The 24,778-nt window shown below is 58.0% G+C and overlaps 1 protein-coding gene across 4 annotated transcripts in view; it reads left to right on the forward strand.

Annotated features, from left to right (window-relative positions):
- Positions 1–24,778, forward strand: part of FMNL1 (formin like 1) — a 43,804-nt gene that overhangs the window by 16,199 nt on the left and 2,827 nt on the right. The window contains exons 2-22 of one of the 4 annotated variants that reach the window (XM_027517771.1): positions 93–159; positions 1,133–1,476; positions 10,515–10,598; positions 12,082–12,195; positions 12,912–12,985; positions 13,356–13,439; positions 13,772–13,909; positions 14,251–14,268; positions 16,724–16,832; positions 17,550–17,626; positions 17,819–17,912; positions 18,816–18,890; positions 19,196–19,306; positions 20,279–20,428; positions 21,007–21,108; positions 21,278–21,530; positions 21,747–22,091; positions 22,285–22,409; positions 23,056–23,258; positions 23,708–23,942; positions 24,104–24,172. In XM_027517771.1, coding sequence (XP_027373572.1) covers positions 1,348–1,476; positions 10,515–10,598; positions 12,082–12,195; positions 12,912–12,985; positions 13,356–13,439; positions 13,772–13,909; positions 14,251–14,268; positions 16,724–16,832; positions 17,550–17,626; positions 17,819–17,912; positions 18,816–18,890; positions 19,196–19,306; positions 20,279–20,428; positions 21,007–21,108; positions 21,278–21,530; positions 21,747–22,091; positions 22,285–22,409; positions 23,056–23,258; positions 23,708–23,942; positions 24,104–24,172 — 2,589 coding nt within the window. In that variant the 5' untranslated portion in view covers positions 93–159; positions 1,133–1,347. Of the gene's footprint in view, positions 1–92; positions 160–974; positions 1,477–10,514; positions 10,599–12,081; positions 12,196–12,911; positions 12,986–13,355; positions 13,440–13,771; positions 13,910–14,250; positions 14,269–16,723; positions 16,833–17,549; positions 17,627–17,818; positions 17,913–18,815; positions 18,891–19,195; positions 19,307–20,278; positions 20,429–21,006; positions 21,109–21,277; positions 21,531–21,746; positions 22,092–22,284; positions 22,410–23,055; positions 23,259–23,707; positions 23,943–24,103; positions 24,173–24,778 lie in introns of those variants that run through there. The other 3 variants (XM_027517772.1, XM_027517774.1, XM_027517773.1) reach the window with 3 other exon arrangements.

Consider the following 24,778-nt stretch of genomic DNA (forward strand, 5'->3'; position numbering starts at 1 on the left):
TTAACTGTGGGCCCTTGGGCAAGTCACATTGAGCCTCAATTTCCCCCTCTAAAATGAGGATATCAATACCTACCTTCCCTGGTCATTGTCAGGATGACAGAAAGAAGACCTTTGGAAGTACTGCTGTAATTGCCAGACTTCAGAGACTCATTCGCCAAGGTGAGTGAGAGGCCACTTTAGTTAGATCCCTGGAGGTGACAGCGTCAAGATTTCCCACCCCCCCTCTCCGCAGTGCCTGCTTCTTTCCCAGCGTGGATGCTGGCCTTAATCCTCCTGTTCCCCAACCCTGCGCTTCTCCTTGAGACCGCCTTGATGGTCTCCAGACTCTGCCTGCCTGCCTTTTTCCATGGGCACCTCCATTCTAAAAGCCCTGAGGATGCTGGCACGGGCGCAGAGTCGGTCCAGAGTGGAACAGGTCGCAGGGGTCTCCACTGGCCTGGATCTGCGCCCCCCACCTCTGCTTTGGGGTTCTTATTTGCAGATGGTTCCCTCTGGTCTTCAGCTCGGTCCTGGGCTAAACAGAGAAGGAGAGAAACAAGGGGTGGGGGGCCTGGAAGGGGGTTCCCACCTTCCTCGGCGGGAACCAGAGAGAAGGACGCAGCCCTTGCGCCCCAGCGCCGCCGCGTCATGGGTTTCCAAGCCGCCCACGTAGGTGCTGGCGGTCCTCAACTCTGAGGATTGCCCCCTTCGTCCCCCGTGCTGTGATCCCCTTCACCCAGACCCCGCAGGTACCCCCGGTTCCGAGCTAGCAGGAGCCTGCGGTTCTAGGACCCGGAGGCGCCGCCGAGCGCGCCGCCGCCTCTGCCTCGCTTCTGTCGCTCCAGCTCCGGCAGGTGAAGAGGCGCCCGCCGCCCCCTCTGCGGCAGGTGAAGCGGGTCGGTAGCCCCCTCTCTGCAGCGCGATGGCTGCGGCGGACCCCCGGCAGGCGCCCGGCGCCCGCCCCCTCCCTCCAGCCCGCCCCCCTGGGGCTGGGTGCGTAGCGGCGGCGCCGAAATGCGGTTTGCGCGCACCGGGAGAGACAGCAGAAGTTAGAAGATCGCCGAGGGGGGAGCCCGCGCCGCAGCTTCCTGCCCCCGGCCCAGCCCTCTGGCCCCGGCGGCCTGCAGCCTGACTTCCTCCCCCAACCCCGCAGCTCGCTGCCTGGCTCCTCGGACGGGGCCGCCCCGATGGGACGCCGCGCCCCGGTCCCTGCGCGCCGCTGATCCGAGCGCCCGCGTCGCCGAGCCCCCGCCGCCGCCGAGAGCCGCTGCCCATTTTGCCCCCCCAGGCCAGGAGCCTTGACCGCCCTCCCCGGGAAAGCTGGATTTCCGAGGCTGGAGGCGCCTGGCCGACTGGGTGGGGACCACCATGGGGAACGCGGCCGGCAGCGCGGAGCAGCCCGCGAGCCCCGCCGCGTTGGCCCCCAAGCAGCCCGCGGCGCCCAAGCAGCCCATGCCCGCGGCCGGAGAGCTGGAGGAGAGGTTTAACCGGGTCCTGGTGAGTATGACCCGCGGTGCGCGCGGCTCGGGCGTGGGGTAACAGGGGCTCATCAGGCGTCCCCGCCCCCGGGGGCTCAGGTACCGCTTGGAGATCCCCGGCGGCCCCTCCAGGGCGGGGGGTGGGAGTGACAGTGGTTTCTTTCAGAGTGACTTAGCACTCTCCCCCCAAAACTTTCTTCTGCGATCGCCCAGACTCCCTCCCAAAACACCCCCTCCCCCAGAGCTTATGGGTCTAAAGGTCCAAACAAAAATGTCCTGTGAGGAAGTTGGGAGCGCGACGGTGCTGTGGGGTCCCGGGGGCACCTCCTCTCCCTCTGCACGCAGGCCCAGTTGCCGGGTGCAAGTATGGAGCATCTGCTTGTGTTTGGGGTCCTGATCTACTGGTGTCTGAGCTGCTGGGACCTGGGTTGTCAGGTCATGCAGAGGGGCTGGCTGTGTTTCTCCCTCCTTCTGTGTCAGGGAGTGCTTGTCTGTGGGTCCTGATCTTGGGCCTCCCCTCACACCCACTGGAGGGATTCAGGTTAGGAAGGGCGGGGTCAGGATGGGTTGGTCGCTCTGGCTTGGGGTGGAGCAAAAGTCTGAAAGCCCCCCATCCGCACTGTCATCTGCTCCAGGGAACTGGGGGGCCTTGGGGACTAGGCAACCGGAGAGGAAACTACCAGCTCAGACTGAACCTGGAGGCAGTTTGTGGGTGGGGGATCCAGAGCTAAGTCAGGGTACCCTAAGACTTGGTGGAAGAAGGGAGGGCCAAAGGCCCCTCATTCTCACTTCCCTCTCCCTATCTCAGCCCTGTCCCAGGCTCCCTTCTCTAACTAATTGCCTGGTGGCCTGTCTGCTGTCAGCTCCCTCTCCAGACCCTGGGTGACAGGCACATGAGGCCGTGCTTTTCCCCAGAGGCACTTCCAAGTCTGAGCAGGCTGGCACTGCAGGTCTGAGGGTGGGGGCCCGAGGGTGCTACAGGCAGCAGAGCCATGTAGGCCGGTGGCCGTCCCCTCCACCTCCTTGACATCACTTCCCCTCCCCTGGCCTGCCGTGAGGCCTTACTTGCCAGATCCTCTGCATGGCCCCTCCTAACAGTTCCTGGAAATCTTGGCTGCTGCCCCCTCCCAGGAGAAAGCCTAGGAGGGATTGGAGGAGCTGTGGGGTGGGGGTGGGCTCTGATCTATCCACCTTGCTTGATTCTGGGAAAGGGAGGCGGGGAGGGGGAGGATACCTCACACAGGCTAGGCCCCTAGTACCCTACCTCTCCACCTGCTTCCCTTTCCCCAAACCCATGGCTGCACAAAGTGAACAGGGTGGAACAGAGTTGGAAGGGGGAGAAGGGGCCATCGGGGGAGCCTGAGTTAGTGGTGGATCCCTGGACCCCAGCCAGCCTGAATGGGGGGACACCATTCTGTCTTTCCCCTTAAGTGTCTATGGATGGGGGGTTGGGCTTTTGGGGTGAGGCCCAGGCCCCAGTCCACGTTCTCTGTTAGGAAGAAACGGGGAGGAGCTGTGTGAATAATTCAGACCCCTGGAAAATCCAAAAGTCAAGGGTAATGCTTGTGTAGGACTTGATTGCCCTGCTTGCGTTTTTTTTTTTTTTTGGCCTTTGCTCCGATTGGCCGAGTCTGACACTGAATGCCACTAGGGGTGCCTGAGAACCGGGGCGTGGAGGGTGGAGGCCCAGAGAGGGGTCTGAGGGTGTCTTGGTGGAGATAGCGGTAGTGGCTGGGTGGAAATCTAGGGCAGCGGCACCCACTGGGTCTCACCCCTCCCAACCCCCAGGAACCCTAGTGTGTTTACACTTCCCCCTTCTTCCTGGGAGGGATCAGCCTGTCCCATGTCTTGCATGAGCAGAACACACCCAACCCAAGGTCTCTTGGCTAAGAACCTGGTTTCTCTAACTCCTCACCGTGTCCTGGGGTGACACCCTTGGCTCCTGCCTGAGGCTGGCTGGGGCTGTGGATTTGGCTAAACCTAGTGTGGCCCAGAGGGTAAAGAATCTGCCTGCAATGGGGGAAACCCAGGTTTGATCCCTGTGTTGGGAAGATGCCCTGGAGAAGGGAATGGCTACCCACTCCAGTATTCTTGCCTGGAGAATTCCATGGACAGAGGAGCCTGGCGGGCTACAGTCCGTGGGGTCGTAAAGAGTCAGATATGACTGAGCGACCTCACATCGCTCACGTAGGGTCAGTAACAGGATTACACACACATAGGGTCAGTAACAGGATTACAGGAGGTGCCTCCATGGTGCAGTAGTAAAAAATCCACCTGCCAATGCAGGAGACGTGGCTTCGAACCCTTGGTCGGATAGGTGTCCACTGGAGTAGGAAATGGCAACCCACTCCAGTATTCTTGCCTGGAAGATTCTATGGAACAATTTGCCTGGTGGGCTACAGTCCATGGGGTCACAAAGAGTCAGACACGACTGAGCGACTGAGCACTGCACACCCTCCATCTGAATGCTGCCTCCTTGGCCAGAGCTGAGTCCTGTCCTCAGTGAATATCTAAGAGGAGAACCTCAGACTGCTGAGGGGGTGGGCCTCACACATCCAGGGATCCTCCAGTCTGGATGGGGGAAGCACAGCAGCCCTCCCCTTGGGATTTAGTCACATGTCCCCAGGGAACCTCTCTTTCACTGAAGCTCAGCCCTTTCCTCCCGGTGGGGAGTAGGATCCCATACAAAACCACTGCTTGGCTTCTGGCAGTGGGACCCCTCTTGTGGGTCAGGGTGCCCCGACCAGACCCACTGCTAGACAGGAGGTGAGGGTGCTTGTTTTCCCTTTCCCTGGGGGCAGCCTTTTTCCCAGGCAAGAATGGGTGGTGGGGGCACTTTTTCCGAGGAGGCTGTGAGAGAGAGGGGTGCCCCGGCTTAAAATGGGGGTGGGGAGAAAGAGCAGGTTGCGCCAGGGTTTCCGCCTGCTGCCTTAGCAACAGCAGAGGAGCGATGGCTGCCCAGAGACACGGGCCTGCTGCGATAGTGGGAAACCAGCCCGCCAAGCTCTGTGCTCTCGCCTCTCCTACGCCCTGCTGAACGCTGGGTGTCTTCCAGCCCCTTCAGGCCTTCCCCTGCAGGGGTCAGGGTTTGGGATGGTAGGGCACTCTTTCTAAGGCCTGCCGGAAGTGCCAGGCTTACGGTCTGGCCTAGGATACCCCTGAATCTGTCTGGGTGGGGAGGAGCCTATAGCCTTGGGGCAAAGGGATCAAGGGAAGGCGCTGTGATGTGCTGGAGGCCAAGTGATGCTGGCGTCTGAGAAGGGAGGAATTCACCGGATGGGCCTGGCACCCAGGGTGCCCTTAGCATGTGCCCAAGGTGGTGTGCACCTGGCCAGGCTGTATGGGAAGGTCAGGACGGTCCCAAGCAGGGTGTGGCTGCTGGGAGTCCTGCTTTTAGCTGGACCCCTTCCCCATGGGGACTGGGACTGGAGGTGAAGAGCAAGTGTGGGTGTCTCATTCTGTCGACTGCAACCAGGTCTCTGCCTTCTCTACTGGTCCCTCCTCTGGGGTGGGCCAGACGAAGTTTGGCGCATGGAGCTGTGCAGTCGTTCTGACCCTGTGTCTCCTGTCTCTGGGGTCTCACGTGGAGGGTCTCGGTGGGACTGTGGCCCTGTGGTCAGAGGCTGGGCTGGGCTGGGCAGAGGCCGTGGGATGCCATTCCCAACAAGCAGGCCTGGCACATGCTGCCCCTGGAGATCCGGGGATGTGGTCGGCGTGATTCACAGTGACATCTGGGACCAGTTGGCAAAGAGCTGGAAGGGGGAGAAGGGCAGGAACAGGTGGGGCTGCTCTCGGGCCACCTCTGCATTTTTCCTGGGAACACGGGGCCCTGGGAGGTGGCTTAGGCTTCCCAGCCTCTAAGAAGGGCAGGGGTTACTCATAGGAAAGGCAGAGGAGCTTCCTTGGGCTTTGGGGTCATGAAGTTGAGGATTTGAGCTTTGTCCTGGCCACTTACTACCTCTGTGACCTTGAGCAAATTACCCACATGCTCTGAGTTTCAGTTTTCCTCATGTGTAAAAAAGATAAGAAAAATGGTTATATGTCAAGGACTTCCCTGGTGGTTAAGACTCTGCGTTTCCACTGCAGTGGGCGCGGGGTCTATCCCTGGTTGGAGAACTAAGATCCCGCACTCCATGCGGTGCGACCAAAAAATCAAAAGCCTACGTGTGCCTGCTAGGATCGTTGAAGGGATTAGATAGAATCGAGGGGATTAAAGAGTGCTTAGCATGATGCCTGACACAGAGCAAGTGCTCTGTCCGCCTTGAGGACAGGAGGATGTTGGAACCCATTTGCTCCTCTTCATCTGGGGGCCCTTCGAGGAGGAAGGAGCCCAGACCCTGCCTCCTCCCTCCCCCACCTCCAGCTTCAAGACCAACCACAGGTGCCAACTTTAGTCTTTGACTGTCACAGGCCAGGCTGCCCTCCCTGCCATTGCACAGGTCAGGCACAGTGGGGCCTTGGCGAAAGCTACTGGTGGCCGGAAACCACGGAGAGGCGGGCCCAGCCCTCCTGGAGGGTGGGGCAGCGTGGTGCTAACGGTAGCCGTGTGCGCAGAGAGGGGGTGGGAGGCCTCCACTTCCCTCTGAGAGAGGGTGTGCTGGGGGGGGGTTCCCCAGTGAGTAAGAGCTCGGTGTGGGCAACAACAGGAAACGCAGGGTGCTGGGTGGCAGGAAACGGGGCTGGCTGTTCCTGGTTCCTCAGACAGGCCCCTGGGGCCAGGCTGTCTGAGGAAGACCCTTGGGGGCCCGGGACCCACGTTTCTCGTTGCTCTGAGCGCTCCTTCTTCGAGGAAACTGAGGCTTCTTAACCAGTTGGCTTCGAGGTCACCTTGGGCAAGCGGCCTGATGGCTCCAGGACTCAGTTTCCCATTTGTGAAATGGGGATTAGGCTAGTATCTATTGTGGTTGGCCAAAAAGTTTGTTCGAGCTTTCCTGTAAGTTGCTATGGAAAACCTGGATGAACTTTTTGTCCAACCTGATTCTTTGTAGGCTTGTTGTTGAGATATAAGTCACATGGCATAGGGTGAACGTTGGGAAGGAATATTCATTATTATCATTTTTTTAATCAGAGTATGAGTGCTTTGCAATGCTATGCTAAGTCGCTTCAGTCGTGTCTGACTCTGTGCGACCCCATAGACGGCAGCCCACCAGGCTCCCCCGTCCCTGGGATTCTCCAGGCAAGAATGCTGGAGTGGGTTGCCATATTAATTATTGTTGTCATCACCGTTGTTAGTCTCCTACCAGCTTGGATGATAAGGGCGGTGCCTGCTGCCCTGGCTTCTACCCTGCTTGCCTTTGGTCCTGCCATGGGGACCCTTCAACCCCGATGGAAGAAGCTGTTAGCTTTGTGGGGTTCTCAGCACCTGATTCTAAGGCCAGGTCACCCCACATCCTCCTCTACATCTTGGATTGCTTATAAGAGCCTTAGAAAATCTATGTACCAGAATTTTGAAAAGTGGATAAAATCGATTGTTTCTGGAGCTGCACTGAGAGCTCTAAGACCAAGGTTGAGGCTACATAGAGTGGGGCTTGGGAGATGGATAGGGAAGTGGGGACTTGCTTCTGGATCCCATCAGGCTGTGGAATCCCTGTAGGGCTGGTCTGAGAATTTGGGCTGGTGCCCAAGTTCAAGGGCATCCTGGGGCTTGAAGGGCTAGACGTCCTAGGGAAAGGGTGGGCAGGTGTGTCGGGACAGAGTCTCAGCTCAAACTGAAAGTGAAACCGGAGGGTGTGGCTGTGTCCAGATGTAGCTGGAGCCCCTTCAGTTTCCAGGGACACCTGCCAAGATGTCAGGGAGATGGAGGGGGGGACGGCTTGCAAGGGGCTAGTCTTGAGTGTGCAGGGCTGGAGGCCCCTCTGACACCCATAGAGGGGAGCAGGGAGGAGGCAGAGTGATCCCCCATACATTCTAATGGAAGCTTCTTCTCTCAATCAGGGTCACAGTCACGCCCTGAGAGATGAGTCGCCCTCACAGCATGAAGGGCAGCGGGGGAGGGGGTGAAGGCTCAGTTCATTTTTTTTGGCCGAGCTTTGGAGACAGGTCTGCTTTATCCGGCTCTTTTCACAAACTTCTGTCCGCCACACATCCCTCGCCTTGGGGGCTTCAGTGGACTCCCCCAACCTGTGACATGTCTCTTCATTATGGTTTGCCCCTGAAGAGTATTGTTACATCAAAGCACGGCACTTCACTGGGTGGTCCTGGGAGCCCTGAGTCTGAGGCAGAAGGGAAATGTGCCCATTTTATGGAAGAGGAAAGTGAGGCTGAAGGAGGCAGAGAAGTAGTTAGGCTAGGTGGGTCCCCTGAATCCAGCTCAGGTCCTCCACGTCACAGCCGCCTCCCCCTCCTCCCCTTGCAGGAGGTGGGTGTCTCCCCTGACACACAGACATCTGGACTTCACGATCCTCTCCTATCTCATTTGAGCACCGTCAGCCAACTCCTGCTTGTCTCTCAGCCCCCAGCCCCTGGGTGCTGCCTCCTCACTAAGGGCCCCAAGTCTGGTGGTCTGTGGATGTTTCCAGGGTGGCCTCACCCCACTCAGAGCGAGTGGCATCACCTGTCCCTCTCATGCTCCCCAGGGGACCTGTCTCTTTTGGTGGGCACCTCCAAGGAACAGCTGCTAATTAGCGCTCAGCGCTGTCAGAGCTATTTCTGATTTCCGAGCCTAAATTTAGCCTGTCTGGCAGGCTGGAATGCAGGCCCAGGGGCCTGAGGAGGCCCAGGTGGGGAAGGGGCAAAGGGGTGCCCTCCCCTCCACCACCACTGGACAGGCGTGCTGGCCAGCAGAGGCCTCCCCCTCCCCAGTAATAGCCATGGGGTGGAAGTGGGGGGTGGACCTGGGCGCTGGTTCCCAGTCAGCTGGGGCTCAAAGCCAGCCTGGCTCCCTTCGTCCTGGCTTCCTAACCTTGGGGAGGTCATCAACCTGTGCTTGAACCTGTAGTGTATGGGTGACGGTGAGGCCAGTAATGGTGGGGATGGGGGGAGGTGGCCCTCTGTGAGCAGGGCTGGTCAGCCCTCAGGCAAAGCTGGCATCACAATTGTTGGAGTCATTATGAGGATTAGTTGCTGCCTCTAGAAGTGCGGCTGGGGCCACTCTAGGAGCCAATAAGTCCCCGGGTGGGAGAGGGCCCCGAAGACCCCTATTAGGAAGCAGCGATCCCCTCTAAGGCTAAGCTGCTGAGCCCTCCCCCACGCCTCTGCGCCCTTCCCCTTCCCCCTCCAACTCCTTCCTCTGTGCTGCCCACCAGTCCAGGTTCCCTGATGTTGCCTGCCTTCTTCTCTCTGCTTCCTCCTCCTGCCCAGTCTTGGCTCCCCCACCCCCTCCACCTCAGCCCTGCCCCACCCTGGGTCTCTGTAGGGTGGAAGGATGGATCAGGAGAGCCCAGGGAGAAAGAGACAGGGACAGAGACAGAGGATGGCCCCAGGGAGGACTTGCAGCCAATAGGACCCTGCTCTGGGCTCCAGGGCCCCTTCATGGGCTGTCCCTTCCAGAGGGCAGGAGCGGTCCAGGCCCCTGGTGCCAGGTTGGGGGAGGGTGATAGATGAGACGGAGGCAGTTTCCTCAATCCAGGCTCACTTTCGCAACGGGGGAGAGGGATGACGTAGTCCCATCCCCAGACTCCCGCTCGGGGAGGGGGCCTGGTGGACATGCTGTTTCACCTCTCAAGTAGGGCCCTAGCCGGAAAACTTGGGCAATCAGGGGCCGAGGGCACCCAGTTTCCTGTTGTCTGGGGCTGACCGAAAGCTGTGATTTTGGGGGTGAGATCTGGCCAGAGCCCCAGAATTAGACGCAGAACCCCAGAGAGGAAGCTGGCTGAGAAGCCTCGGGTGTGGGTGTGGCCCCGTCTCTGCTCCAGCTGTGGCCTCCGCTCAGGGCCACGTGACCGAGGATGTGTAGTCTGAGCCATCAGCGTGGACAGTGGGGGGGGTGGGGGTGGGTCCTCCATCCTGGGCTGGGTCTCTCCAGGGTTCCCACATCACCACTCAGATTCTGAGCTCCTTGAGGGCCAGAACTGTTTTGGGACCTGACGCCTAGTAGACCCTCAATAAACCTGAGTTTTACTGAAATGAGGTGAACTGGCATCATGTCCTGGTTCTATTAGGGGGACACTCGAAGTCCGGGGAGGTGGGGTGCCCAGGAAGACCCTAGTGCTGGTGGCACCTGGTGATTCCATAGCCCTAGGTGGGACCCTAAGCTTGTCTGTGGGGAGAGGCTTGGCAGCCACCTTGTCATCTGTGGCTGGGGGAGGAGGGCCCAGGCAGAGCAACGCTGACCTTTCTTAATTCTGGAGGGGAGTCCCAGCCTGGGCCACCAGAGCCACAGACTCAGCGGGCTGCCTGCTCTCCCCGGTTCCTGTGACGGAGTGGCCTTCCCCTGGAATCTCCCTGGGCCCTGCAGCAGTGATCACCTGCTCGGAACTCCCTGCCTGTCTGACCTCATCCCCCTCGGCCTGTCCCCAACTCCTTCTATCCCGAAGTGATGAGTCAGGAGGGGGCTGGGAAGGGCTGGGGGCTGTTGGGGGCTGTCCTGTAAGAGGTTTTGTGGTGCTCATGAGACACAGGCACCCTGAGCTGGGACCAAACACACGTGGTGTCTGCTAGCACATGGGAATGGAGCATGGCGCACGCCTGGCCATACTTGGGCTTGAGTGAAGACGGGTCCCTGTTAGCTTCCCACCCAAATGGGAGAAGAGATGATACGCGCTTATCACACATGGGGAAACGAGCCCAGAGGGGCCTGCGACCCCGAGAAATCAGGCTGAGAACCCATGCTCCTGCTTCCATGCCAGGGGTGACAGACAGAGCCCAGGCCTCAGAGTCAGGCAGGCTCAGATTCAAATCCCAGTGTCACTTTCCAGCTGTTGGGCCTTTGGAGAGGTGTTCCATGACTGGGCCTCGGTGTTCTCCTTGGCTAATGCTCCTTATCTCCAGGGGTGCAATGGGGACAGGGACCCATAGGGAGCTGGCCTCTAGGGGGTCCCCTGAAGATGCCCAGACTCCCCTCCCCTGAATGTTGGATCCCCAGACTCAGACTCTTTACCTGGTTGTCTTCCTCCCCAGAACTGCATGAACTTGCCCCCGGACAAGGTCCAGCTGCTGAGCCAGTATGACAACGAGAAGAAGTGGGAGCTCATATGTGACCAGGTGCGCACAGGCCCCGCCCGTCATCTGGTGCCCTGCCCTCCAGGCTGGGACGGGCAGGGAAGGGACACTGCCACGCTGCCACAGGACCACGACCCTGCCCTGGGGCCAGCATAGCATCTGGGAGGGTGCTGAGGGCGTATGCTGGACTCTGAAATCCCCTTCTCTTGGGCATGAGCCTCCCCAGGGACCTGATGAGACATGAACCGGGCTGGGTCTGCCCTCTGAAGAGCTGGGGCAGGGGCTGGCCCAGGGCACTGGCCAGTGCAGCTCTGGGAGCCCAGAGGAGCAGCCTCTGGGCTGGGAAAGAGCAGGCACAGTTCCAGGGTTGGACATCTTTGTTCCACCCACTGAGGGGTAAGGAGGAGGGTCAGGAATCCCTGTCCTCCTTTGACCTTGGGTCCAGAGGACCTGCAGTCAAGCAAGCCCCTTCCCAAGTCAGCCAGCTTCCAGATGACAGAGCAGGGACCAGAGCTGTTGGCTCCTGGTGCTCAGTCAGGTGTCTGGGTTTGCTGCCTTCTTGGCTCATGCTGGCTGCCCGGGCCCTCTGGCTGTGGGGCCGCTGTCCATGGTAGCAGCGAGGACCCCTCTTGTACAGCCGGGGCAGGGTGGGGCCTGGCTGCTGCCGTGATTCAGCAAGGGAGGGAGGCTGGGGGTTGGGGAGTTGGGGAGCAGGGAGCCTCCCCTGGGAGCCAGGGCTGGGCCTTTGGCTCCAGCTAATGGATTGGGATGGGAGGAGCTGACAGGGCAGGAGTCTGGGAGGTGAGGGCGGGGAGCTGCCTCTGGAGGTTTCGGGGCTGGGGTAGGGGTCTTTGTTCTTTGGCATCTCAGGTTGGGCACATAAAGGCCTGGGAGAAGTGAGAGGTTGAGGGTGGTGGCGGGCATATGTGAGGGGTCTGGGTTGGGAAGGGAAGGAGCTTCTTTGGGCAGGGGGCTCTGGTGTGGCCTCCACCTCTTGTCTGAGTGGCTCCTAGAGCCCTGGGTGGGGCCGCTGGGTTGAGCACTGGACACTCGCACACAGAGGTCCCTACAGGACAGCTGGGGCAGAGCCCTGGGGCAGGGAACCCCAGCCTGCCAGGTGCTGGCCCCTTCTTAGGGCCCTCCAGATTGTTCTTCTGCTTTGTAATCCCAGCTCTGGGCCAGGGTGAGGCCCAGGGAGGGCAGTGGGCTGCGAGGGTACCACCTACTGGCCTGCCTGAGTCTCCCTTGCCAGGGTAGGGTGTGTGGTAGGACTGACCCCTCCACACTCCACCCAGGCTGTGACCATGAAGGGAAGGGATGGCCTGGCTCAGGACCAGGGATCTCTTAAAGTGGCCCGGTGGATTGTTTGGGTTTGTGCCTTTGATATTCAAGGTTGGGGGGGAGGAGTTTAAGACAGCCTGGGACCTTGGATCCGAGCTGAGAAAGAGGCTCTGGGACAAGGGCTGGCCATTTGCCCTGGGGTGGCCCTGGTTGGTACCCTGTACATCCCACTCCATCTCTGCAGGAGCGGTTTCAAGTCAAGAACCCCCCAGCAGCCTATATCCAGAAGCTGAAGAGCTACCTGGAAACCGGTGGGGTCAGCCGAAAAGTAGCAGCAGACTGGATGCCCAACCTTGGGGTATTTATCCCCCTCTTTCTCTCTGTCCCTTTCCCCCGCACTTTGCAAGCCCTGGGGCAGCTGGAGGAACTGTGCGTGTGAACTCTTCTGCAGGCCTGTGTGGGTACACGGATGAGGGTGTGTATGCAAGTGCCCTGGGTGTCGACTTTTATGGGTTCCTCTGCAGTTCCTGTTTGTGCTCTGATGTATACACTTGTATGTATTTGTGTAGTGTATATGTACACGTGTGCACACTATGTGCGCAGGCGTGGATGTGTGTGTGTATTATGTGTGCCCTTTTGTGTCCACATATGGATGTATGTGTATCGAGTCCTTAAACAAGGGTGTGTGTGTGTGTACCTCGTGTGTCTGTATGTGGATTTGTATCTTATGTCTGTGTACTCCCTGTACTTGTGTATGGGTGTGCACATGTGCGTGGATACCCAGGGTGTTCATGTTTGAATGTGTGCATATCCTTTGTCCGCATGTATGTGTGTGTGTGTGTGTAAGGAGGCATTGGTGTGCCTCTTTTGTGTCTGCCCATGGCCGTGTGGTGTACACCCTGTGTGTGTGTGTAGGGGGAGTACGTGTGGCCTGAGAATGCTTATTCTGCCAGGCAGTTGTGTGGAGGTGGTGGGGGCGGCTGAGCGTGAAAGGCCAGTTGTCGGGGGCGGGCAGGCCCTGTTGGCTGAGGCCCGGGCCCCACCCACCAGAGTCCCCCTGTGTTTGGCTCCCAGTTTAAGAGGCGAGTTCAGGAGTCCACGCAGGTGCTCCGGGAATTGGAGATCTCTTTGAGGACCAACCACATTGGGTGAGTGAGGGCTTGGATTTCTGCGGGGAGGATGGGGAAGGGAGAGAGCTCTGCCAGCAGGGAGCTCCTGGGGGCCCCTTATTATCCTCCCCATGCCCACTCCAGGCTGTGCCTGTGAGCCCTCCGTCCAGGATGGGGGTCCAGAACAGCTTCCCTGCCTCCTCTCCCACCCGCCCTTGGCTGGTCCCTTGAGGCGTGGCTGGGCCATGGGTCCTGTCTGAGTCCTAGCATCCTCCCGTGGTGTCACCGGGTCTTCTGAGGCGGGGGATGGTTGCTGTCTTCCGGGGAAAGGGCCCTGGGGCCCCTTGCTGTACCCACTTGGGTCGGCACCCCCTCCTGGCCGACCCTCAGGGAGCCCTGTGTCCTGCAGATGGGTGCAGGAGTTCCTCAACGAGGAGAACCGCGGCCTGGATGTGCTGCTTGATTACCTGGCCTTCGCACAGTGCTCCGTCGCGTAAGCCGGCCCCGCCCTGATGCCTTCCCTCAGAGTCCACACCTTCCTGCCTCTCGCCCACTCCTTGGCCACTTCCAGACAGCGCAGACTGGGCCCAGTCTGGAGCCGTGCAGTGGACCCTGAGCAAGGCCCCTTCCTGAAGGCCCACTGTGGAGGGGGAGGGACAGGGCCTGTGACGGCCAGCTGGGACCTACAAGGGCCAGCCCTGCGTCAAGAACACACGCTGTTGCTCCCCCAGCCCCTAGTCTCTCCTGCAGTCTCCCCCGGTGCCCCCCACCCCTCTTTTAAGGGCCCTGGTGGGCTGGCCTCCATCTACACTCTAACCCCCGCAGGTACAATATGGAGACTACAGACAACGGGGCCCCAGGCTCCGAGAAGAGCAAGCCGCTGGAGCAGTCGGTGGAAGATCTGAGCAAGGGTCCGCCCTCATCCTTGCCGCCCCCGCCCAAGAGTCGCCACCTGACCATCAAGTAAGTGGGCCCCCCCCACCCCCCACCCCGCCTCGGGTGGGGTGGCAGGGTGGGGTGGCAGGGGGCGGGGTGAATGGAGATTTCACCCCTGACCGCTGTACTCAGCCTGCTCCGCTGTACTTACCTGGGCCCTGGGGGTGGTGGGAGGACTGCCTGGCATCGGCGATCAGAGTAAGGGCCTCACACAGGGCTCAGGAGATGGGTGTTTTAAGAAGCCTTTGGGGTGAGCACTTAGAGGCTGGAACTTGAGGGGGGGGTCTGGGATAAGGAGGGGGTTTCTGGGTCAGGGGGATCCCTCTTGTATTCATCTAACCCCCTGTTTTCTCCCACGCGGCCTCCAGGTGCCCCCCTTCTCCCCGGTACGTAGCTGCCTAGGGGCTGGTGCATGCCTGGTCAGCTCCTAGGGTGGTGGTGGGATTGGGTGAGGTGTTCAACTCAGGTGACACCCCTGGATTCAGCTGCTTCAGATACATCAGCCTACCCTAACTTAAGACATCCAGCTGGGAGGGCAGGAGAGGGGAGATGGCCCTGAACCCTCGTGTGGACCCCGGGTGCCTCCCTTCCCTCTCTGGGACAGGAAACCAACTTCGTCTTAAGACCCAAACTCTCACAATATATTTCTTTCTTTCTTCTTCTTTTTAAAAATTTTTATTTATTTGGCTGTGGCAGGTCTTAGTTATAGCATGTGGGATCTAGTTCCCTGACCAGGAGTTGAACCCAGGCCCCTTGCATTAGGAACACAGAGTCTCAACCACTGGACCAGCAAGGAAGTCCACCCCTGCTCCCCAAGTTTTTATTTTTAATAGCTTTTATTTATTTTTGGCTGTGCTGGGTCTTTGTTGCTGCATGGGCTTTTCTCTGGTTGATGGGAATTGGTGCTATTCTTCGCTGCAGTGTGGGGTTCTCATTGCAGTGGCGTCTCTTGTTGCAGAGCACGGACTCTGGGGCTCTTGGGGTCAGTAGTTGTTGACTCCTGGGCTCTAGAGCACAGGTTCAATAGTTGTAGCACTGTGGCTTAGTTGCTCCACAGCACGTGGGATCTTCCCAGACCAGAGATCGAACTCAAGTCTCCTTTGTCTCTTGCACTGGCAGGCAGATGATTCTTTACCACTGAGCCACTAGGGAAGCCCTCCCCAATTTCTTTGTTCATTCATTCATTCAACAAACATTTTTTTAGCATTTACTATGTACCAGGCATGGTGGGAGGTGCTCAGGTGACAGATGACACTGCCCTTGGGAGCCTTCCATCTAGTAGGCGACAGTGTGTGATAGGCTGTCATGGAGGTACGACTGTGAACTCTAAGTAGGGAAGTGGCCACTGCCTGGGCCATGAGGAAGGCATCCCAGAAGAGATGACACTGGAACTGTGTCTTGCAGGCTTTCCAGGCAGTGGTGGGCATGGGGAAGGGGATTCCAGGCAGAAGGAATAGCATGAGCAAAGACTCAGAGGCATTTGAGCGGTGACGGGAATGTGGCAGGCAGAGGGAGGAGTGGGGTCTCCCAGATGTTGGAAATGGGATAGAATTGTCCTGAGGACCCAATGTGGAAGTTTGGTGGTTGTGACAAGGGAAAAAAATTACCTCTTATCAAAGAAATCAGTGAGCACATTCATATAGCACTTATTTTGTGCCAGGCACTGTTCTAAACTCATTTCATAGACCCAATAACCTTATCAGGAAGGTGCTGTTATTACCATTATTATTTTACAAAAGAGGAAACAGGCCCACGGAGATTAAGTAATTTACCTTGCAAACCCTGAGCTGGGATTTGACCCAAGACAGTCTGAATTCGCAAGATGGAAGATAAACCCTTTGTGGCTATGAGCGCCACCTTGTGGAGATCATTTTCATTGCAGTTTACAAGCTTTGGAGGTCCTTGCCTTCTATAAGCTCTCCATAGAATCCCAGGGGCAGGAGAGCCTGGTGGGCTGACGTCTATGGGGTCACACAGAGTCGGACACGACAGAAGTGACTTAGCAGCAGCAGCATGATAATGGCAACCCACTCCAGTGTTCTTGCCTGGAGAATCCCAGGGACGGGGGAGCCTGGTGGGCTGCCGTCTATGGGGTCGCACAGAGTCGGACACGACTGAAGTGACTTAGCAGCAGCAGCGGGGTCTGTTGGGAAAGGAGGCTTCAGGGCTCTAGGTCCCTTACCACCAAAACAGCTTCACAGATTTCTCTGAAGATTTTCTGCTAACAACAGTTTGAAGGTTTAGATTAAGTAATAAATTTTAAAATGTAACTTTTGAGCACCTGAAGGTAGAGGAAAGCCACTTTAAAATTTTCTTTAGATAGGATTTATAGGTAATCTCGGAGAAGGCAATGGCAACCCACTCCAGTACTCTTGCCTGGAAAATCCCATGGACGGAGGAGCCTGGTAGGCTGCAGTCCATGGGGTTGCTAAGAGTTGGATACGACTGAGCGACTTCACTTTCACTTTTCACTTTCATGCATTGGAGGAGGAAATGGCAACCCACTCCAGTGTTCTTGCCTGGAGAATCCCAGGGACGAGGCAGCCTGGTGGGCTGCCGTCTATGGGGTCACACAGAGTTGGACGTGACTGAAGTGACTTAGTAGTAGTAGTATGATACAGCAACTCTTTTTAATGCCACCAAGTCACTGTTAGGAGTCTATTTCCCTGACTCTCCCCTTAAACTGCCCCCAAAATACCAAGTGCCAGGCCTAAGGACTGAGGAGGACTTCCTGCCCTCAGCCAGCCTCTTTGGTTGGGTGGGCAGGAAGCCATCTGAGTGGTGGGGGAACAGGAAGGGTTTGGGATTCTGACCCTTGCTGCCTCCTCCCCACCCACCCAGGTTGACCCCGGCTCACAGCAAGAAGGCCCTGAGGAATTCCCGCATCGTCAGCCAGAAGGACGACGTCCACGTCTGCATCATGTGTCTGCGTGCCATCATGAACTACCAGGTTGGCCAGTGGGCCTGGGGCATGGGCACTGACTGTCCTCCCTGGGGACTGCCTAAACTGCTGGGGTTCTGGAACCAACTGTCCCCCACCCTGCCCCCAGTGGAATCCTGGGGACAGGCTGTTAGCTTGAGTCTTAAGAGGAGAAGCACAGATTTCTGTCGCCTCTTAGCCAGGTCGCCTAGAATACCCTGGACAGGGCTAGGGGTGTGGACATACCCTACATGGGGGCATAGGCACCCCCATCAAGAAAGGCTAGCCATCCGCGGGAGAGCAGTGTCTGGGTTATTTCGCTTGGAGGGGTGATTGGTGAACCGAGTCCTTCCTCACTCAGCGGGCCTCTCCGGACTCACTGTGTCCAAGATGCTGAGTCTTGACACTGGGTTTTGAACAGACAAAGGTATTTTTAAAAAGGGGCCAGGCTTTGGCTGCCACCGAAGAGGCTGTGGTTGGATATAAAGAACTTCCTGGGAATTCCCTGATGCTTCAGTGGTTAGGAATCCATGCTCTTAGTTCTGGGGCCCCAGGTTCCACCCCTGGTCAGGAAACCAAGATCCTACAAACTACCGGCACAGGTGAAAAAAAAAACCAACAAAGAACTTCCCAGGGCACTGAGATACCTGGATGGCATGGCGCTCACCATGCCGGAGGCACGGGACAGGAGGGTGCTGGCAGTCCTAGGGGTCTGCCCAGAGGAGCTGACCTCTCCTTTCTTCCTAGTCCGGCTTCAGCCTCGTCATGAACCACCCAGCCTGTGTCAATGAGATTGCTCTGAGTCTCAACAACAAGAACCCCAGGTGAGGTCCCGGCCCCTAATCTTTCTCCGTGTCTAGATTCTCCTCCTACTTAACCCCTTGCCTACTCAGTCCCCCAGTTCTCAGGACCACTACCCATCAGCTTCCCTGTCCTCCTCCCTAGCCAGGCCCACGTCCACCTTTGCTGTGGGGCCTGCCTGTTCTCCAGGGACCACCTGCCTCTTCTCTCCCCAGAACCAAGGCTCTGGTGTTGGAGCTGCTGGCGGCTGTTTGCCTGGTGCGGGGAGGACACGATATCATCCTTTCCGCCTTTGACAACTTCAAGGAGGTAATGGAGCCCCCACCTAACATGTACTTGCATGGAGCCCTGTTGCTGGCAGGTATAGCCTCTGCTGGGGGCAGCTAGAGATGCTGGGTAGGTTTTGGGGGGGGTGCTGGGTAGGTATTTGGGGGGGTGGTTTCCTCATCTAACGGGAAGGTACAGGGTCACACAGGGGCACTGTCCAGGGTGACAGGGACAACTACGGGGACTTGCTGAACCTCTGACCTTCAGTTTTGCCAGATCCAAACTGGCCTTGATCCATACATCTCAGAGTCACCGACTCTGGTTAACAGGCTCATGAGAAGTAGCTGCATGAGAGTGTGATGCATAAGGCAGCATACGGTCATGCATTCCTTGAATGGATATTTATCGAGGGCCCGCTATGTGTCGGGCACAGAGTGGGCAGTTGGGGTACATCAGTGAACAAAAGAAACAAAGGAGGCAGGGGAAGACAGATACAATAAATAAGCAAATTATACAGTGTCAGAGAATGATAAATATTCTGGGGGAAAAAAGCCAGGGAGGCTGTAGAGGGAGGGGGAACTGGGAGGTTGCCGGGTAGTCAGGGAAGCCTCATGGAGAAGGTGAGATGTGAGCAAAGCTGGGAGGGGAGTGAGGGATTTGTGTGGTGGCTGTCTTCAGTAAGAGCTCATCAGGCAGGTGGAATAGCAAGTGCAAAGGCCCTGAGGTAGGAATGTACTAGGATGCCAGAGTGGCCAGAATGGAGTCAGTGTTGGGGAGGGCTGTGAGAGATCAAGAGGGGCGAGAGGTTTTGAGCAGAAGAATGATGTGGCCTGACTTAGATTTAATTTGAGAGGAGCCCATAGAGGCATAAGGGGGTGGGCAGCTGGAAGACGGCTTAGGTGGTATGTCCCTGGGACCTCAGTGACAGCCATTCCTCCCACCCAGGTATGTGGAGAGCAGCACCGCTTTGAAAAGCTAATGGAATATTTCCGGAACGAGGACAGCAACATCGACTTCATGGTGAGCTCAGGCCTGGGCTGGGCTACCCTCGGGTGCCAGGAGCAACTAAGAGCCTGGTATCTGGGATCTGGGCTAAGCTCCTGCCAAGTATGAGGACTGAGTGGTTGGTGGAGGAGGGGTGGATGTCAGCAAGAGGGAGGCTGGGAGGAAGGCGTGTGAGGGAAAATACGTATGGGACACAGCCTGATTAGTGGGGTGAGAAATAGAGCAAGGGTGGGGGACTTGGGGATAAATTAGGGGGTGGAAGTCACTGAACCCCCCACCAAGAGGATCATAGACCTGCTCACTGCCCCCCCCCCCCACAGGTGGCCTGCATGCAGTTCATCAACATTGTGGTACATTCAGTGGAGAACATGAACTTCCGTGTCTTCCTGCAATACGAGTTCACGCACCTGGGCCTGGACCTGTACTTGGAGGTTAGCCCTGCACCCCCACCCCAACCCCAACCCCGGGACTTAACCACTTGCCTGCTGCAGAGTATGCCTCAGTGGTTAGCATCTGTAAAATAGGAGAACCACAGAAATAATAAAGACTATAAATGTGTAGGGAGGTTCCTGCTGCAAAATAGGCACCCAGATCACGGAGCGGTTGTTGTCGGCTCTAGAACAGGCTCTGGGAGGCCCTGGGTCTGGCTCTGGGACACAATGGGGAGCACAAAGTCTGAGCCAAAGCAGGAACTGGCTCTTGCTGTATGGGTCTGGGTCATGGGAGAGTTCCTTGCTCTGGGGAAAGTGGGCAGAGGGGTTTGGTTCTTCCTGGTTTGGCCTGAGCAGACAAGCTGTAGCTTTCTTCTGATTTCTTTGTGAGGCTTCCCAAGATGAGCAGGGCCTTTAGAACTGGATTTTTGAAACCCAGAATCAACAAAAAGTGAAAAGCAGGCGAGGGTGATATGTCCATTCCATGGAATATTATTCAGCCACAAAAAAGAACAAAGTACTGATACATGGTACAGTAGGAATGGGCCTTGAAAACTTTATGCTATTATGCTCAGTGAAAGAAGCCAGACACAAAAGCCATATAGTGTATGATTCCCTAAAATGAAATGTCTGTAATAGGTAAGTCCAGTAGAGAGAGATTGGTGGTTGCCAGGGGCTAGAAGAGGAGAGGATGGGGGAGTGGCTGCTAATGGGGACAAGGTTTCTTTTGGGGGTGATGTTCTGGAATGAGGTAGTGGTGAAGGTTTGCACAACCTTGTGAATATACTAAAAACTATTGTACACTTTAAAAGAGTGAATTTTATGGTATATAAATTACATCTCAATTAAAAAAAAACCCCAAAGTGGGCTACGGCTCAGGCCCCTTTGTCTTGGCTCTGGTGGTGATGGGGAGGGGTATTGGAAAGATCCCTCACACCAGGCCTTACCCTGCACCTTCCGTCTCGGGGACAGAGGCTTCGGCTCACGGAGAGTGACAAGCTGCAGGTGCAGATTCAGGCCTACCTGGACAACATCTTTGACGTGGGCGCGCTGCTGGAGGACACTGAGACCAAGAATGCTGTGCTGGAGCACATGGAGGAGCTGCAGGAGCAGGTGGCCCTGGTGAGAGCTGCCCCTGAACCGGCAGAGAGCACCCCACAGAGCCCCCCACGCTGATATCAGGCACCGGTTCTAGGTGTGAATGGGGGCCCCCTGAGTTTGACCTGAATCCTTTGGGTGTCTCTCTCAATGAATGTTCATTGAGCTCCTCCCCTGGGTTTAACCTGAATCTTTTGGGTGCCTGGGCACGACTGGAGCGACTTAGCAGCAGCAGCAGCTGAATGAATGTTCATTGAGCTTCTCCCCTGGGCTGGACCTCTGAGGAAGGCAGGTCCCCTCTCCTCCAGGGGCTCAGACAGCAGGCCCTGATTTGGGTGGAGCTGGGTACCTGGGGCCCCCTGCCAGCCCAGTTTCCTCTCCATCTCCCTCCTTCATCAGTGGTGTCTTGGCTCCCCCTCCTGAGAGAACTTTAGTGCTCTCAGGACTTCCCCTACTTGGGTTCAAGTGCCAGGCTCCCCCAGGGCTAAGCACATCCGGAAGCCTCCCCCAGCCCTGCAGGCAGGCATGCCTGGTGCCACCCCCTCAGCGGCCGTGCCAGTGCCCGGCTGCGGGTGGGAGCTCACCATGTGCTGGTGCCACAGCTCACAGAGCGGCTTCGGGACGCGGAGAACGAATCCATGGCCAAGATCGCGGAGCTGGAGAAGCAGCTAAGCCAGGCCCGAAAGGAGTTGGAGACCCTGCGGGTGAGGTCGCGGGGAAGTGGGTTGGGCGGGAACAAGGGGTGGGCCGGACTCCCAAGAACAGACCATGTGGGGGCTTCTAGGCTTGACACGTCCCTCCACCCCGGCAAGAGAATGGGGGCTCCGTGCCAGGCTTGCCGGCGGTTCCTAACCCCTCCCCCGGGGCTCGCAGGAGCGCTTCAGCGAGTCGACCCTTATGGGCACCTCTAGACGTCCCTCTGAGCCCGAGAAAGTGCCTGCCCCTGTCCCGGCGCGGCCGTCGGCCCTAGAGCTGAAGGTGGAGGAGCTGGAGGAGAAGGGGTTAATCCGTATCCTGAGAGGGCCCGGGGATGCGGTCTCCATCGAGATTCTCCCGGTCGCTGTGGCAACTCCGAGCGGCAGTGATGCCCCGACTCCGGGGGCGCCTACCGGCTCCCCCAGCCCAGGTGTGCAGGAGCTTCAGGCTGGCGGGGGAGGCGAGTAGGAATGGGGGGGCTGCAGGGGGAGCCTGGGGACGTCTCAGGCCGGGAGAGGTGGAAGAAGTAGGTTTTGGTTGCCGGCGTGGCTCAGGTGCGGATGGGCCGCGGGGGGGCCAGTGCGCATGCGCAGGGCGGGGAGGCGAAATTGATACCACCTTCTTCCCGCTCGGTCCACGGTTCTAGCCTCGGAACTCCCACCTGTAGCAGAGCCGGCTCCTGGAGCAGCAGAGCCCGCTCCTGGAGCGGCACCGCCCCCGCCCCCGCCCCCTCCACCCCCACCGCCACTGCCCCCACTGCCTGGTCTCCCCTCCCAGCAGGAAGCCCCACCCCTGGCTCCCCCTGTGGCCCCGCCCCTCCCAGGCAGCCCCGAGCCCCCGCCCCCGCCGCCGCTGCCAGGCGACCAGCCGCCCCCGCCCCCGCCGCCCCCGCCGCCTCCCGGCGCGGACGGGCAGGTTCCTCCGCCGCCCCCGCCGCCTCCGGGAGGTCCCACTGATGCTCAAGCAGGGCCTGACTCAGAGATGGGCCCAGGTGAGTAGACTGCTCAGGGCAGAGGGGAAGGGAAGGGAGGATAGAGGGAGGGGCTCTGGTTTCACTGTCCTCCAGGACCTTCTGTCTGTGGGCCTCCAGCTTGCCTTGTCTGTCCTCGCTGGACCCGGGTAGGGTTCCTTCCAGCCATCCCACCACCTACTGCCCCAGTGATCACTCACTCCCTCTGTCTCAGGAGTGAAGGCCAAGAAACCCATCCAGACCAAGTTCAGAATGCCACTCTTAAACTGGGTAGCCCTGAAACCCAACCAGATCACAGGCACTGTCTTCACTGAGCTCAATGATGAGAAGGTGCTACAGGTGAGTGTGGCTCTGCCTTGCTGCCAGTGTGGGCACCGGAGGAGGAGGGGACCTTCCTGGATCATGCTGGGCATGGGGGGTGGTCACCTCCTCTACCCATTTTACAGAGAAGGGCATGGAGGCCCAGGAATGGGGGTTAAACCAAACTGGTTTAGTGCATCTAGTAGGCAGTGTGTCCTGATTCCCCTGGAGGCTTTCCCTGCATCCCTGTAGAGGGGCTCAACCTCCCCTAAGCCTGGCCTCTCCTCCTCGAAGGCGCCTCGCTCACCACCTTTCCTCAGACACCCAGGGCCTCACTTTCAGTTTTCTAAAAGGGATGTGTTCTATTGCCTCCAGGCTGTTGCTCATGCTGTCCCTCTGCCTGGAATGTCCTTTTTCTCTTTTTAACCCTGGCGAGTTGAGCTCTTCCTTCAGCTGAAACAGCTTAGAGTCTAGGTCCCCTGGGTGGGGTGCTGCTCTTGCTTCATCTGCTTCCCCCATTTCCCCATTAAGGCCTGTGATCAGGTCGAGTACTGACTGTTTTGTCTCTCTGCTGATGGTTTGGTCAGGGCTGGGTAGATGGCTCTAGCACAGAGCACAATGTTCAGCCAGGATCGCACCAGACTCCGGCCCCACCCAGCGCCACCTCCTTTCCCTGCATCCCTAGGAGCTGGACATGAGTGACTTCGAGGAGCAGTTCAAGACTAAGTCCCAAGGTCCCAGCGTAGACCTTAGTGCTCTCAAGAGTAAGGCAGCCCAGAAGGCCCCCAGCAAAGCCACGCTCATCGAGGCCAACCGGGCCAAGAACCTGGCCATCACTCTGCGCAAGGGCAACCTGGGGGCAGATCGCATCTGCCAGGCCATCGAGACGTGAGTGCCTCTGCCCTGGGCTTGTGGGCAGCCCAGCCCCTCGCTAGGACGGGGTTGTTGGGCAGATCCTAGTAAAAGAGTCCAGCTATGGGACAGTATCTATCAAGTTTCATACCAACGCTGGTCAGAGGGTAGAGGAGGAAACTGTGTTCCCAATTTCAGGTTAAGAAAACTGAGGTCATGCTGTGATTCCATGCCCAGGTGGAGATGTTCCTTTTGTCTTCTTGCTTCCTTGCACTCAGGCTCAGGCGTTTACAGCTTGGGTATCTCACTGATATATGTCTGGGATTCTAGGCTTCCTAGCTTCCAACTTCCTCTGACTCTCTTACTCTCTTAAGCTGTTGGTAACAGCAAATACTTAAGTCCATTTATTTGATCAAGTGATGGGGTAGGGGTAGTCCTCTCAAGAACTGGTGGGTGTGGAGTGATGCTGGCCCCTCCCCGCACAGGTATGACCTGCAGACCCTTGGCCTGGACTTCTTGGAGCTGCTGACCCGCTTCCTGCCCACAGAGTATGAGCGCAGCCTCATCACTCGTTTCGAGCGGGAGCAGCGACCGATAGAGGAGCTGTCAGAGGAGGACCGCTTCATGCTGCGCTTCAGCCGCATCCCCCGCCTGCCAGAGCGCATGAACACACTCACGTTCCTGGGCAACTTCCCAGACACTGCCCAGATGCTCATGCCGGTGTGCGCGGGCTGGCAGGGTGGTGTGGCCTGGGCTGGGATGGGGGAGGAGGCAGTTGGCAGCCTGGTCTCCGAGAGGGCATCTGAGAGTTCTGGAGCCTCCTACCAGCTTCCCCCTTGCTCCTGCCCCAACTTACCATGCCTCCCCCATCCCTCCCCCAGCAACTGAATGCCATCATTGCAGCCTCAATGTCCATCAAGTCCTCGGACAAACTCCGCCAGATCCTGGAGGTGAGACCCTAGGGCAAGGGCCTAGGAGGCAAGAGACCACCCATGATGGCTTGTGTGTTCTGGGTTGTGTGAGAGGGAGACCCAGGCCCTGCCCTGTGACCCTGGGCTGCACCCACTGTAGGGGTCTCACTTCTCACTTGTGGTGGTCGCCGCGGTCACAGTAGCTTTGTTGTTGTTGATTTTGTTGTCATTTGTGTTTACATAGCTTTTGGTGGTGCTGCGTCCAGGCTCAGGACGACAATGCTAAGGTGGGGTTGAGGGCCACATTCCAACAGCCCACCTCACACCCTGCCTGAGGGTTCATTAGCACAGCCTCTATTGTCTGAGAACCAATAGAAATGGCTGAGAGGGGCATTGACCCCACAGCTTCAGATGAGGTGTGAGCAGCACAGACTTGAGTAGGAATAGGTGGCTAGGTGGTAAAGAATCTGCCTGCCAATGCAGGAAATGCAAGAGACGTGGGTTTGATCCCTGAGCCAGGAAGATCCCCTGGAGTAGGAAATGGCAACCCCCTCCAATGTTCTTGCCTGGGAAAATTCCATGGGCAGAGGAGCCTGGGGGGCTATAGTCCATGGGGTCGAAAAGAGTCAGACATGACTGAGTGAC

This window comes from Bos indicus x Bos taurus, chromosome 19 (assembly GCF_003369695.1).
Source record: "Bos indicus x Bos taurus breed Angus x Brahman F1 hybrid chromosome 19, Bos_hybrid_MaternalHap_v2.0, whole genome shotgun sequence".
Classification (NCBI taxonomy): domain Eukaryota; kingdom Metazoa; phylum Chordata; class Mammalia; order Artiodactyla; family Bovidae; genus Bos; species Bos indicus x Bos taurus.